General features: G+C 38.8%; 1 protein-coding gene across 1 annotated transcript in view; it reads left to right on the forward strand.

The window, feature by feature from the left end:
• Positions 1-14,003, forward strand: part of LOC128382363 (collagen alpha-1(XXI) chain-like) — a 54,841-nt gene extending 40,838 nt beyond the window's left edge. The window contains exons 23-31 of the mRNA XM_053342359.1: positions 1,498-1,569; positions 2,081-2,116; positions 3,568-3,612; positions 6,911-6,943; positions 7,736-7,891; positions 8,241-8,295; positions 10,643-10,837; positions 13,199-13,276; positions 13,763-14,003. Coding sequence (XP_053198334.1) covers positions 1,498-1,569; positions 2,081-2,116; positions 3,568-3,612; positions 6,911-6,943; positions 7,736-7,891; positions 8,241-8,295; positions 10,643-10,837; positions 13,199-13,276; positions 13,763-13,950 — 858 coding nt within the window. The 3' untranslated portion in view covers positions 13,951-14,003. The remainder of the gene's footprint in view (positions 1-1,497; positions 1,570-2,080; positions 2,117-3,567; positions 3,613-6,910; positions 6,944-7,735; positions 7,892-8,240; positions 8,296-10,642; positions 10,838-13,198; positions 13,277-13,762) is intronic.
• The last annotated feature ends 940 nt before the right edge of the window (positions 14,004-14,943 follow it).

Below are 14,943 nucleotides of genomic sequence, written 5' to 3' on the forward strand. Positions count from 1 at the left end.
CCTCATGTTCTTTTAATCATACTTTTTTGTAATCCAAAGGACTTTATGGAGTGATGGAGGATATATCAGTTGACATGTATCAGTAGTTAAAATGAGCTCTTGCTTGACAAGTTAAAACATTAAAAACATTTCATATCAGTAATGATCAGCCAGAAAATATGTATAATACCATCTCTCACATTGGCTAAGCAAGTAGTTGCTGCCATTCCTTACTGTGCACTGTTCCAGAGAAGTGTAACCCCTACTATCCAATAAGTTAAACTGAAGCAAAGAACAAACAAATATAATCTGCAGCATCACACCAAGCTGCCACCTCCTCCCTTCTCGACTCCATCTCAATTGACCAGCGATAAACCTTTACCTTCCTATAGCTTCACCTAACTGGAGTGCACCATCTACTCAGGTGACCATAGGGTGAGCTACCCTAATACAGCTTTCAAAACCTACAGAACATTGATGTTAAAATCCTCTGTTACCGTTGACAATTGTAATTTCCTGTGGTCACACACGCACAGCTACGAGTGCACCAAATTATACAGAATGTCATTTTTGCTACAGAACAGTTTAATCTTGCCAACCTCAACATAACAGTGTGGAGTGACTCTTTGGTTAGTTCAACTAATGATGTGCACCTGTTACTGTCAGTGTCACTGTCACTAATTAAGCATATGATCAACTCAACCATCAGAAAACCATTCCAATCAATTCCATTGACAGGAACATTGGGTTGAAATTGGTGATTTAACACAAAACCACTAGTAATGTTGGGACCCAAGGCCCAGTGAAAAGTGGGAAGACCTTTTCGTAAAGCTATTAAATGCAGGGCTTACATGTAATGGAGTCAGATTGTTGCATTTCTACTTTTACATGATAAAATCTGAATACTTCTTTCACCCTATGCTATTGAGCCTTTATTTTCCAATAATATGGCACATTATTTCCAAATCCCACTGAGATGATGTAGACCGCTTTCACCTTTCCCAAACCAACCTTATGTTTTGCCTCTTTGCTCTTATCCTGCCAGACAGTTTTTATTTAGTTTTCCACCTCCTTTTGATTAATGACAGCTTCAGTTTGAATGCCATTTGTTTGTTAAGTTTTTGAGCAGTTGCACTCATAAATTATGGGTTTTTTGAAACTGAGCTATGTCTGTTTAATTACCGGTAACCTTGTTCAAGCTGCTTTTTGAGTATAAAGGAGCTTGAAGACATGTCGCTCTACCACCTTTATAAGTCATACTGAACCAGCCTTGAACACTGGTTAATAGCCTTTCCTTTCTCATTGGGAAGTTATCATGGGGATTGAAAAGATAGTCACAGATTTTTGATAAATTTTTTAATATTTCAGTTTTATCTGAAAGATGCGCATTGTCCCAAGTTGTATTCCAACCAAAGACGGGCTTCGGTTCTCTATCCAGTGTGAAATAAATAATGACGTCAATGACCCCTTTTCTTAAATGCCATCTTGTGTATCCCATACATCCTCTCACCTTCCCAGGGATCAGCAGGAGAGCCAGGTTTTCCAGGGCTTCCGGGTTCCATGGGGCTTCCGGGGTTCAAAGGCCATAAGGTGAGAGTCAGTTCATATAACAACATACACATGAACAATATAAAATGTGGTGCTTTTTTTTTGGATTGAATGAAGTCTGTAATTTGCAACATTAGCAACACTTTATGAATGAGTTATGTCTTTGGCTGTCAGGAGTTTGTACATTTATATATTGTATTATTCAGGTTTTGCATGTATGACATGATTACATTTAATGGCACTTTTGAAGGTTGTCTTTCACATTTCAAAAGCAGTACATTCTTTCATTATACATTAAATTTATAACATACATACATTACATACAACAATACATACATTCATTACACATACATTATATACAGTACAAAACAGTCCTTATTAGGAACAGTCTGTTTTAAATGCTGAATTTTGTTTTCTGTATGTTCCATAAGAAATTAATGCTATTTTTCAGCTGTCAAACTCTATCTTTATTATAGAGATGTCAAGCTGTGTCAAGACAAAAACCTGAATCAAAACTGGAAGTCTTCTCTAATGTTCACTGTTGAATTTGTAGGGGGAGCTGGGAGAGACAGGCTCCAAAGGAAACCAGGTGTTGTACTTTTTATTTATTATTTACTGAGCAACACACGCACCTCTTTTTTTTTCTTTTACACACTTACAGGATGTTTTCATGACCCAGTGCATGTAGGAGCTATTAGTTCAATCATAGCTCCAGTCTAAAAACATAATGTTTATTGAGACCTCAAAGAGCAGTCCATGGCTAGAATCTGTGAAAGCTGGAATGTTCCACTGTAATTCTTCAATGCTAAATGATTCGTAAATTAATTAAAAGTAAATAATTGCATGAATTCCGAATGATATAGGTAATAAAAGTTTCCAAAAACAAATACTGTATGTATTTACCTTGGTTAAAGCATAAAATTACACTTGGCTCATAGAAAAAAAGATTTTTGTATATTTTGATATGGCTGTATTTCTTTTTTTTTTTAAGAATTTTTTCTGGCAGAGACACCTTTATTAGCAGTAGAAAGACAGGAAATCATGGGAGAGAGGGGGGTGTGACATGCAGCAAAGGTCAACCGGCCGGGATTCGAACCAGGTGTAAACATCCTATCTAGCAAATCATGACTTTAAATGTAATTATTAAAGCAGAAGTGTTACATGTGCTCTTTCCTAACCATCCTGTTCAGGGATATGATTTAAAAAGGTCTGTCTTTAAATTTACAGCAAGTAAAAAATGTGTTCAGCAACTATTCTAGTGAATCAGCAGTAGTGTTTTTTCATTGGCTGCCAAATTTAAATATATCATGTTGCACTGATTTACATCAGCCTCTTAGTGATGATTAGGCAATGTGGGACATTTAAGTAGACTTCAATATGTTATAATAAATGTAAGAAAGCTAATCTAATTTAATCTTATCTAAGGTCATTTTTACTTCACTTTGATTGCGGTCACTTCTGCACAAAAGAATTGTGCAATATGCACTGCAGCATGAATGCATTAAGCACCTGATCCCCTCCATGTTTTAGCAACAAAATTCCACAATGCTCTACTTCCACATTTGTGAATGCAGCATTTGCCACAAATTGAATGCTCAAAGCATGTGAAAAATGCTTTGATTCATTTTCCTTCCTTTACTTGCACTAATGGAGAACAGTGTGCTAGCCCAGAGAAGTAGAGAAAGGAGAGCGGTCAGGATGCGGTCGGAAAGTCACACACAAGATAAAAAAAAGTCAGGTTTGTTAAAGGTCACTGCTAGCCAATTCCTACCCCCCTCCCTCTCTCTGGATTTCTCTTATTGGCTGCTTGTGGTAATCATGACCTTTTCTCCAATCACACACACACGCACACACACATGCTGAATCAAGACATGGAGCAGCACACACGGATACGCACACATACCTAAATTGAAGCATTCGTTGTTGCACTGCATTCAATCTCACCTTTGTACACACACACACAACACATGAAGCTGTCTGAGCATGTATGTAAACAAACTGGCACAAACTTCGACTTAATCATGATGTATCTCTTTGCAGGGAGAACGCGGCAGAGATGGAGAATCAGGGACTCCTGGTATACCTGTAAGTGTAGTTCCACTCTGCTTCCACTGGGTGGCAGCGAAGCTTATGTTTCCACAGCCTCAGTAGGGTGTGTGGTTGTGTGGATGTGAGTGTACCCACAAGGGCAGGATGAGGAAAAGAATGTCTTGGTCACTGCTCAGTTACAGGGAACTAATTTGAGGTTAGAATTGGACTTTTTGGTTAATATATGAATTAGGTTAAGTTTAGGGTTGGATGATTAAAGGAATAACATTATGTTAGGCTATAGGTGATACTAGAGATTTTGAATTAAATTCCAGATTGAATATTACAGAATCAGTATGATAGAATTCATATATAACTCCTTTTGAGATCCGTAATTTTGAATAAAGTATGTCTTTAATAAATAAAATAAAAATCATAATATTGATGCCACCATAAAAAAGTTTATTACAAAATAAATAAACTCTTGTAATATAGCACCTCTCTGAAAGTGACTTTACAAGGTGCTTTACAAGATTAAAAACAGGCAGCATATAAAAACACATAAAAATGCAATAAAAGACCAAATAGACAAGAGTACAAGCTAATAGCAGTACATGACCAAATAAAAAGAAAATATAAAAGGAAAACATGACAAAACAGAAAGAGCAAACATAAAAATGAGCAGCAGAAGCTCCAGATAGTAGTACAAAATCATAAATTCAAATAAAATGCAATTTCTTTACAAGAGTTGTTCCAGAGTTTCAGGGCCCTGATGGCAAAGGCATGCTTTCGTGTTTAGGGTCAAACTCAGAACAACCGTGAGAATCAGTGACATGGTTCAGTTTCTTGGAAGAACTGAACTGAATGTTGAAACTCATGCACCATACCAATGAGTGACCTCAAAATTACATTACAGCATCAATTTGATACCAAGGATGTGTTTGCACAACACTTATTTGGTAAGAGTTGTGACTATGTTCAGCTAATCACGTAGGCAAAAACAAAACTTTAGGGACAAGTTTCATATACAGTCATTTGTTATGTTGACGTTTTGTTTATCTTGGTTCTACCAGAGATGAGTGTTTGTCCATGCCCTTTCCAAAGAATTGAAACTCCTTCTCAAGTATTTTTTTTCTATTGGGCACATGTCCTTTTATAGGCCTCCACACAAAGCTCATCCCAGCCTCATAGATTTAACACACAGTCATATAATTAATGCAATTATTTTCCCAACAGCAGCAAAATAACACAGACCTTATCACAAGTAGAAGTGAGAAACTGGCTGGACTGAATAGTTTGCCATTTTGGGGTAACTATTATTCATCCTCTTGTGAACAGTTTTGATAACATTCTCGTGTGCAACTAGTTTCATCTGAAAGGTTAAGATGGAATATTGCTAATGCTGAATAGATTTAGAATTATACGGATGTGAAGTATTTCCACACTGTAGGCAGTGAGGAATGATTTGTTTTGGGCAACAAAGTGACATAATGTTTTATAATGTGAAAGAAGCAGGACTGCATAATAATTTCTTTATACATTTTATCTTCATTAATAGTTGGTCATGAACAGGCATGATGATATAAATTGCTGTGGGTAATTTATATTTCTATATGAACACCATCAAATGAGTTGCATTTAAGAATCATTCAAAGTATTAAGTACGAAAATATTGATCACATCCCTAGATAGAGATTAAACAGTGCATCCAGTTAGGTGTGTGTGTGTGTGTGTACAGCAGAAACTACATTGTATCATGTGGAGACAGTTGTGCAATATGACCTGTGACACTTGAGACAGATAAAAACAATCGTATTTCTCACTCTGTAATTTCACAATGTTGAGAGCGGCCTAGCCTCCTTGTGACACGCTCTCAAGGCTAAATGCATCAGCTGTGAATCACAAGTGTGGCACTGCTGAAATGAATATGACATATTTTTGTCTTTAGAAAGACTTCCTAATTTCTACTGGGTAAGATGAATATCACACTGCAGTGTAGCTCAGCACAGGGTGTTTTCTGTTTACCATGTCCCCTGTCAGCAAGCCATGTGGAGTTGCTTTGCACTTTTTTATTCTGCGAACACTGATAGGCTACAATGCAAATGTATAACAGTGATTACAAATTTGACAATTGTTGTGAAACCTCGTAGCTGCATCTGAAGGCAAATATTTGCCATGCTGGTATTTATTTTTCTGTTTGGTGGTTATTTTTTTGTTTTTTGTTCTGTTATTGTAGCCTACAAATGTGAAATTCAGAAACACATTTTATTCATTTCTTTACTAAAAGCACAAGCAGCAGCCACTTCACAAAAGTATCAGGGCTCACAAGGGTCAGCGCAACTCAGGTTCAAAGTTCAACAAATTTGAAGTTGTGGTGCATGGCGAGCTTCATAGTACACCACATGCATTAACAAAGAACTGTTGCCAGAAATAAAAACACACCACATACACAGTGATAGAAGACTTCTGAAACCTGATTTCCTGTGATAAAGTTAAGCCACTTAAGTGAAACAGCTCAACTTTTGATGCAATGCAATTTTCTTGTGTTGCCTCTTCTTCTTCTGGCGCACATTGAGGTACAGTAGTCCATCTGACGAATGATGCATGTCCAAATGTCTCTTTTCATGTTCAAGTCCCCGAGCTTGTTAAAATAGTGTTTTTAGGGACAATTGGCTTTTCCTCCAGTTTGTTTGAAGTACTTTCATTTAGTTCAGCTGAGTGGAAAACAACTGTTAGCATCAGTTTCACAGGGTAATCAAAATAAGAGTTGAGACTGGTTGTCACACAAGAACATTTGCCTAAAGAAGAACCCTTCTCAACATCTTTGTGTCATGTTACAGGGCAGATCTTTATGTCTTTGACCATTAAAAAGCATGTTCTTAAAAAAATACTTCTTCATATGACTGTGATTCCTCTGATCAAGCGTTATAGAAGGAGTTCTCCAAAAAAAAGCATGACTAAAATAAAGATAAGAGAACATATGGATGGAAAAGAAGAAGCTTTTGAAGGGAAGCCCAACACACCCAGAAGTCTTGTATATGTCCAACTACTTAATTCTACAAAAACCAATTGGTGTTACCATGGGACTAACACAGCCGCAGATCTTTTATCACATTATAACAAGTAGAAAAAAAGGGGTAGAGAATGCATTACAATAACCAATCTAGAATGCTTTGTAAGCTTTGTAAGTTTTGACACAGAGGAAAGCGGTTCTGCATCAGCAATGCAGAGCAGCGAGCATAGCTCCTCTGACATACTGTCTCAGCCTTTGATATGTAAGCAGAAGTTTCTAACTGTCTCTCTCTATTTCTTCCTCTTTTCTTTTCCTCCCCACCCTTTTTCTTTCTTCCGTCAGGGCGAAGTGGGACCCAGGGGAAGGAACGGAGAGGTTTGTCGAATTAGACTTTGCGGTATTAGATATAATCCATTCTGTCTTATTCTGCACCGCAGTGAGAAGCCCTGTCAAGCCTGCAGGGCTGCTATAGAAGACTTACAGAGCCAATACCTCCAGGCCTGGGGAAATCTGGCCCCCCGGGCAAAAATATACATCACAAAAGCGCTCTTTTCTAAAGGCGTACACATCTGAAATATCAAACACTGTACTGTCTGCAGAATCACAATTTGTGAACTATAGCCTCCCTCAGTTGTGCTAATGCTGTACCATTTGTAGGATATCATTTAATACAAGACCAAGCATGCTTCTTGATCACTGACACAAAACTATTGTAGGAATAGGAACCTTTGTAACAATGTATTCAGATATAATTGCTATTCTTGACCATTTGCTGACCCTCTCCCCTCATAGTTATTGTTGCTATATTTGGTGTCAAGCTTTCTGTTATCTCATTACACATGTGCTACCACGATAAATGTGGCAGACAAACATAATTCCTTAAACAGTGGGTCATTAGTTTTAGATAGAGGCAAACAAACTTCTCATTCTTAGCTGGCAACTGTTTTTCTTTTACTGGCTAAACTGAACATTTGGTTAAAGAGTTGATTAAACACTGTCTCTTGGTTACTAGCTATGATTGGACAATCACTATTCAGGAGAGGGGTTTAGCAAAAGGTTAACTCGCAGGGATTTGGTCAATTTTTGCTAAATGAATCCCATTTTTCAATTCTTTCCTTTATTTTTTGCACTAAAATGTGACATTTTCTGTCCTCTCTGCTTCTATAGAAAGGATTGACAGGGGATGTGGGGCCCAGGGGACCTGATGGAAAGAAAGGAGACATGGGCCACATGGGTCATATGGGTGCTGTTGGTCCCAGGGGATTTCCAGGCCAGGATGGATTGCCAGGCCAACCAGGCCAACCAGGATATCCTGGGAAGCCTGTGAGTGAACGTCCTCCTGACCACCTCTTCTAAACAGATAAAATAAAAAAGAAAGATGGGCTCAAAGTTACAATCAGTGATTTCCTGCCTGGATAGGGGGAGTTATGTTTGAGAATAATGGGGGCGCAGCTGTCAGCGTGTGTGTGTGTGTGTGTGTGTGTGTGTGTGTGTGTGTGTGTGCGTGTGTGTGTGTGTGTGTGTGTGTGTGTGTGTGTGGGCTATGTGAAGACAGAGAGCAGAGAGTTAAGAAGATCCTGTAAATCTGCAGGCATACTCAATCACAGGTGGAGTCTGTTTTCCCAGTCCCAGAGAGGATTCAGCTGAATCAAAGTGTAATTGTGTGTTTCAGGCCAAGCCTCCCTCAGATGAACATCTTCTAAAGCTCTGCTCTGATGTTCTGCGTAGTAAGTATCTGTTTTTATGTCACTTTGCTGAGAACCAGAGTATGAAAGCCAAGCTCTGAAAATTCTACTCAGTATATAACAAACACTGCAGTTGTCTGGGGCTTAGAGTTGCATATATCACATAATACCTTTGATTGATTTATGTTGATTATACAACACACTAGGGTTAAGCAGCTTAGAATACAAAGAACACCACAAGCATGAGACAGCAATAAACTATAAATAATCTGAATAAAATACGTAGTTTTGCTGGGGCGTTGCCAGTTACCTCTGTCGATGGCCTTTCACTCTGTCAGAGGAAGGTTAAATAATATTCAAATTGGATAACAAAGTAACCTTTTAAAAATTAAACAGAAACCACCTGAGCTGTCCGTGTCTGCTGTGCACATCAACATCCATTTTAAAGTTGATCTGGCCCTTAATATACAGTCACCCATAAAGTTGGAATAATTTAGTTTTCAGACACATTCCTCTTTTGATTTTCTCAGTAATCACCTTTGACCTGGTGCAATGAGATTGATCAATACCATTTTGAGAATATATACACTTTATCTATCAAGAATAAATCACATTGTCACAATCATTTCGTGAGAAGAAATAAAAAATATTTTATTCCAACTTTATGGGCGACCGTGTATTTGCTGTGTTTTGGATTCTCAGGATCTGTTTCGTCAAAGGTCAGCAACCAGTAGTTTTTTTTACTGGATCTCATCATCTGAACTCTTGATGCCAGATGACCAGATCTTTATGACTAATAATAGCCGTGATTGTGCTGCTGTGGATGGACCATATTTGGATTCCTAAATGAGTGCAGATAATATAAAATAAAAGAACAGACGATGAAACAAAAAACCTCAAGAAAACAAAAAGCCTAACGAAAAAGTGGTAGTTTGCCCACTTTGTAATGATACTATAATTTTATTATTACAATAATGTTATTTCCACAGCAACCCAGCCACTCCTTCAACTGTCACTTCAGATTGCATGGGGAAAAATATGAGGTTCCTCGTCTCATTTGAGATGCATTTGAGGAATTGGAGCATTCAGACTTTTTGGGGTCACAGGATGGAGAATAGAGAAGCATCCCATTAAACAGAGAAACACCCATTACCTCAGCAGCAATCCCACTCCTGATTGGTTATGTAAGATAATTTCTCAATTACTTAACTTCAGTAACCTTAAGGTATGAGACGGAGAACAGAAGTCGTCGAACAGCCAACTGGGATCTTTATTGAAGACACTCAAACACTGCACTCATCAATGAGACATAACACAGCAAAACAGCAAAACAGACCCGAGGCACGCCCTTTCAGACTCTTTATACTATAGTTGGCATGTGGGTGTCATACGTCATAGTGTGTGCACCAGGTCAGCTTGACCTGGCACGTTCCAGCTTAATATTCAGTTTCCTGGAATTCTATTCATAAGTGATGGTGACCAGATCTTCCTGGGAATATTAAAGTAGCTGTATGTAACAAATATATTCCAAGTAATCATAAAATTGCCCTAAATGTCACCAGACATTAAGGAATCATGTTAATTTCAAACACTGATATCACTGACAGTAGTAGTCCAGCCAGAATATTCACATTTGAAAAGCTCAGTTGCAGCCCTCAAGTAATGTTTATGTTGTCATTCTGTGTTTTGGCCTGATGCGCCACCCATCACCTAGCTGTGTTTCAGCAGCCAGGTTGCCAGGTGCCACTGAGCTGCAGTCTGATGTTACAAAACCAAAATAAACCTCATTATGACTCTCAAATACGTTGTGACAATCTGAGAAACAAAACAAGGGTATGTATAGGAGATGCCTTTGAAACATGGAGACGGCTGGAGATGGTTACAGCGTCATACAGCACTCAGCTGCACCCACTGATACGGAGGAGGATATGCAGGATCACGTCCAACAACTGGCAACCCACGTGAAGTAGACTCTGGCAGGGAGGGGGCGAGGAGTAACAGCTCTCTCCAGTGTTTTGAACGTGGGCCGCAGTACCATTTCTAAACGCTTGGTGTCAGAGTTACATACTTCAACTTTAAACATGGTGAAAAACAACTCCTTACAGAGTTGATGAAATCAACATGGTAAGGCCAGACATCTTCAAACTGACCTTTTGCCTCTTCTGGTTTTTTTCTCATTTCACTGATGATACACAGATATCTGCCTCTACAGTTACTTATTCCAATGTGGTGGTAACTAATAGGATAATTCAGGAACGAGAGAAGAGTCTGTTGTAATACGTGATTTATTATGTTTTGACCATTTCTTGGCTTTTTTATTATTATGTGACATCATATGATATTTTAAATATTTATGGATTATTCATCACCTTCTGGCTGTGCCCCGCAGACCAACTCCCAGCATTGCTTCAGTCCTTGGCCCCCCCATCTAGATGTGAACCCTGCCACAGCATGAAGGGGCCTCCAGGTACGCCAGGAGCACCAGGAACCAAAGGCTCCATGGGAATTCCAGGCTACCCTGGCAGGAGTGGTGCTCAAGGTTACCCAGGACCTCCTGGAATGCAGGGCTCCTCAGGCCTTAAAGGTGATTAGGCCAACTAGGTCAATTTAGTATAAAAGATTAATCTCAACACTTGAGGATAGGTTGAATTTACCTGTAGGTAATGTTCCATCTAAGCCAGTCTAAGTCTACTCCACTGTCTGAATTGTAACAAGAATATTCAGCCTTTTTACCCTGATGAAAAACAAGACAATAAATAACATCACGACTTCATGAACAAGAGCTAGCACAAAATTTACTGCTGTTTTCATCTACGATTAAAATCAAAACAGTGTCAGCGACTAACAAATTGGATGTGTTGATGTTCACTGTACCCCATAAAACAAGATCATTAAACAAGCGAACATCAGTAAAAGCCAGCAGAGCAAAAGACAACAAATACTGCATGCAAAAAAAAAAAAAAAAAAAAAAAACAACTCAATGAGCTGTCTTTGATTTATCACCACTTCAAAACAGAGAGCGGCTAATCAGCTGTGAAAGATGCCAGACTGTAGCACTCTACTGCTGTATATGATTCCGACTTGTTAGTTCAGGAAAAGTGCAACTTAAGAGGTGTCATCCTTGGTTTAAAACACTACAGGAAGAGACTGAAAGCTGACTCTAAGGAGAAGATGAATGATGTTGTGTATACTGTATGTCCTGGAGGAAATTTTATGAAGGCAGAGTACTTGTTTAAGAGTAAGACACAAATCTGATGTCATGGCCAATGATTGATCTGATATACTGAAAATTGCCAATTTGATGACGCTACATGTCAAGATCAGTTTGTGAACTTCTGCTCGGTGAAAATCAGGTTTATTGTGTTTTCTGTGGCTTCTGATGGAGGAGCTATGACAACACAAGAAATATCACTATGATGTCATCAGGGTTATTCAAAGTCTGGTCATAGACACTAGATTTGACCAGAGATCCTGCTTTAAAACCTGGGGACGTAGAGATGTATATATCATGGAGGATCTAACAAGAGATGCTATCGAGCTGCATTCTGGGAAGTGTAGGATCCAACAATTGAAAGCTAATAGGGACTTAAAGTCAGAATATCTCGGCCTCTGGTGCATCAGTTTTATGAAAATGCAAAATTAGAACACTACAGGACCCCCTTAAACGTATTTAGTTCCTTTGCATATATATTGGTTCACTGCTGTGCATTTGTGTTGTAGTGGGAAGGTGATGAGTAAGAGCCAAGATGAACTCTACATGTAAACTGAAACTCACTCTGCATAATAGTATGATGTTATAGTGCGGCATATGTACAGGAAGAAAAGAAGGTGGGGTAACACTTGAACATGGTGTGTCTTCCTGTCGATTGAGTATGATAGATATAGTTAAGAGGAACCACATAAAAGAATAATGTCTATTTCAGGTTTAGGGTTACGATAAGGGTCAGGTCTATGATCAGTCATCAGAACAGAGAGACACGTTCTTTGTCTGCCCGGAAAAATGTTCAGATCATAGAGGTGGGGTTATGTTCAACTGCTTACACAAGTTCTTTTGTAAGTTCTGCAGTTTGCTTCCTTTTTGGCTGAAGACAATTGCTAAAAGTGAAAGGTATTATGTAAAATGTTACCATAGTGGACATTAAAGATATCCCAAACTCCAAAAATACAACATAAGATGAGAAACCTAATTTAAAGCCACTATGGGTTTATTATTACTATTATATTAAGGTTTGAATATATCCAGCTGTAATGCTCCATGGTGTTAAAATTAAAAACATTGGTCAAGATAATCTTTATCATCCCCAAGGAACAGTTTGTTACAGAGCCAGCAGTTAATACAATCACCAACACACACCAACCTACACTCATACAAATTACACAAGAAAGACAAAGAATTACACAATACTGTCCAAAAGTAGTAACAGGGACAAATGAGTTTGTTGGTGCTATATCTATATCTTGGTAGAATATATCTGCCACCAGATGGAGGCAGCTTGTACTCACTGAACAGGGAGTGACTATAGTCAGCCAGGAGGGAACTTTGTGGCTCTGACTGCTCTGACTTCTGAGCTTTAGATAGAAGTACATACACTGGCAGGCCTTTCCATAGCTAGCATCAATGTTAGAGTCAAATGTTGTCAATTATTGTCCCTAATTGTCCCAATGCATGCTGAAAAATGCACTGTGGTCCGCTGTTATTGCATTAAAATCATAGAATTATATTAAACATTTCTCTACTAGAACTTCAAGGATTATTTTTTTTAGTGAAATAAATTGCTGTAGTGTTTACTTGGTATGAAATCCTACAGACTCTTCTACAGAATAGGAGTGGACATCACATGGTTAGAGGGAACACTGCCTTTAGTCTCCTGCATCTCTAAATCTGACAGCTCATTTATAGCAGCTCTTATGCCATTTCTTTAAAGCACACATATTATGTCCTTAGGTGACATGGGACCAAGAGGGCTCAAAGGCAGCAAAGGAGAAGGTCACACTGGACCTCCAGGACCACCTGGACAGGCAGGTATGTAAAAAAAACGACAAAAAAACCCCACCGTCATCATCCTGTTTTCTGAAATATCTTCACCTATTGAGTCAATTTGTGGAGTTGCAGTTATTTCAGCAACCTAACCACTGTGTTCTGACACCTGAGCGTTCAGATCTGTGCACGAGTGCACTTTTAACAAAAATGCATGGAGGCTGTCTGTACTCTTACATTTTTAACGAATGCTAGGGTGGACTGTCTGTACTTCATTTTCAATGAGTACTTTTACTGACAGCTCTGATAGGTGGGGTGAGGGCAATTAATAGACAGTGAGTGCAGTATTTACCTGTGGAAGTAATAGCCTATTCATTCATCAAAGAGAGTATGAGTAGATATCATTTATGTTCCAGCATATGGTATTTTTGGTTCATAAAACTGGTTTAAGGTCCATAAATGAGGCAGAAATACCTAAAGATGTGTGTTTTATCTATCTGTATTAATTTATTTTTGTCCTTACCTCTGCAGGGGTTCAGGGTCGTCGTGGCTTCGATGGAATCGGCCATCCAGGCAACGAGGGAATTCCTGGGAAACCGGGGCCCCCAGGTGAACCTGGTAAACGGGGCAACCCGGGGGTTCCAGGGATTTGTGACATCTCCATGTGCTATCAGACCTACAACCTCAGGGAACATTACAGCAAAGGTCCTAATGTCTGATGACATTGGGTGGCAGTGTGGAGGGGCTGCTATTGGTTAAACACCCACGTGTTTCAAGGAAGCGATTTACTGTATCACTGATTTACTGAGATATGTGTGACTGTATGAGCAGATTATGTTGAGAACAGCTGCACTGGAGGCAGAAATAACCTCATTAGTTGAGTTAAACTGGGCAGGGCATTGACTCATGGTTATGGAAATCATGATCAAAGACAGTCAGCAGGCCTGCGACTTAGCACGCTACCACGCTAACATGGCTACTATATACTTGTGTTTGTTTTATGTTTGGATAGCACATTTAAATAGTGGGCTCCAATCCTGAGGTAAACAGCACCAAATTGGTTGTAACTTGGTTATGGTGTTTTTTGTCTAACAAGGAAGAGAACTAGAATAAAAAGAAGAGGGATAACATTAAAAATAACTACCTCCTGCTAACAGGCTAACATCACCAGCAGTCCAATCAAATTTCAACACAATACGCATGCACAAATCTTTATACAACGAAATGTATACAATATCAGTGAATACAATTTAAAAAAGACCTTCATGCATGTGTGATAACAAAGCCAAATGACACCATGAGCTTTCTTTTATATTGTATTTCAGCTAATGTGGGAAAAGTTTTCCAGACCATGAGTCCAAATTAAAAAATGCACATAACAGAGGTGAACAAGAATCAACCAGTGAGGTTATTTCTACCTTTGGAGCCGCTCTGCCTCAGAGAAATGATTGTAGCTATGAATCGTGAAAATTGCAGTACATTCCTTGACAATGAATTTGGATATGTCACAATGAAGGAACTAGATGTACCATTTTCGCCTGATTACCATGTGAAAGTTTAGCTAACTGTCAAGTTTAGGCAGTTTGATTAATGATAAAAACCTCACAGTTAATAGTCGAAATCATTTTGGACTGATTTGGAAATTGAGTGGAAAGTTAGTACAGATGTCCATCCACCATTCCAACCACAGACCTCTGTCTTCGCCCCACATT

This window comes from Scomber japonicus, chromosome 21 (genome assembly GCF_027409825.1).
Source record: "Scomber japonicus isolate fScoJap1 chromosome 21, fScoJap1.pri, whole genome shotgun sequence".
Classification (NCBI taxonomy): domain Eukaryota; kingdom Metazoa; phylum Chordata; class Actinopteri; order Scombriformes; family Scombridae; genus Scomber; species Scomber japonicus.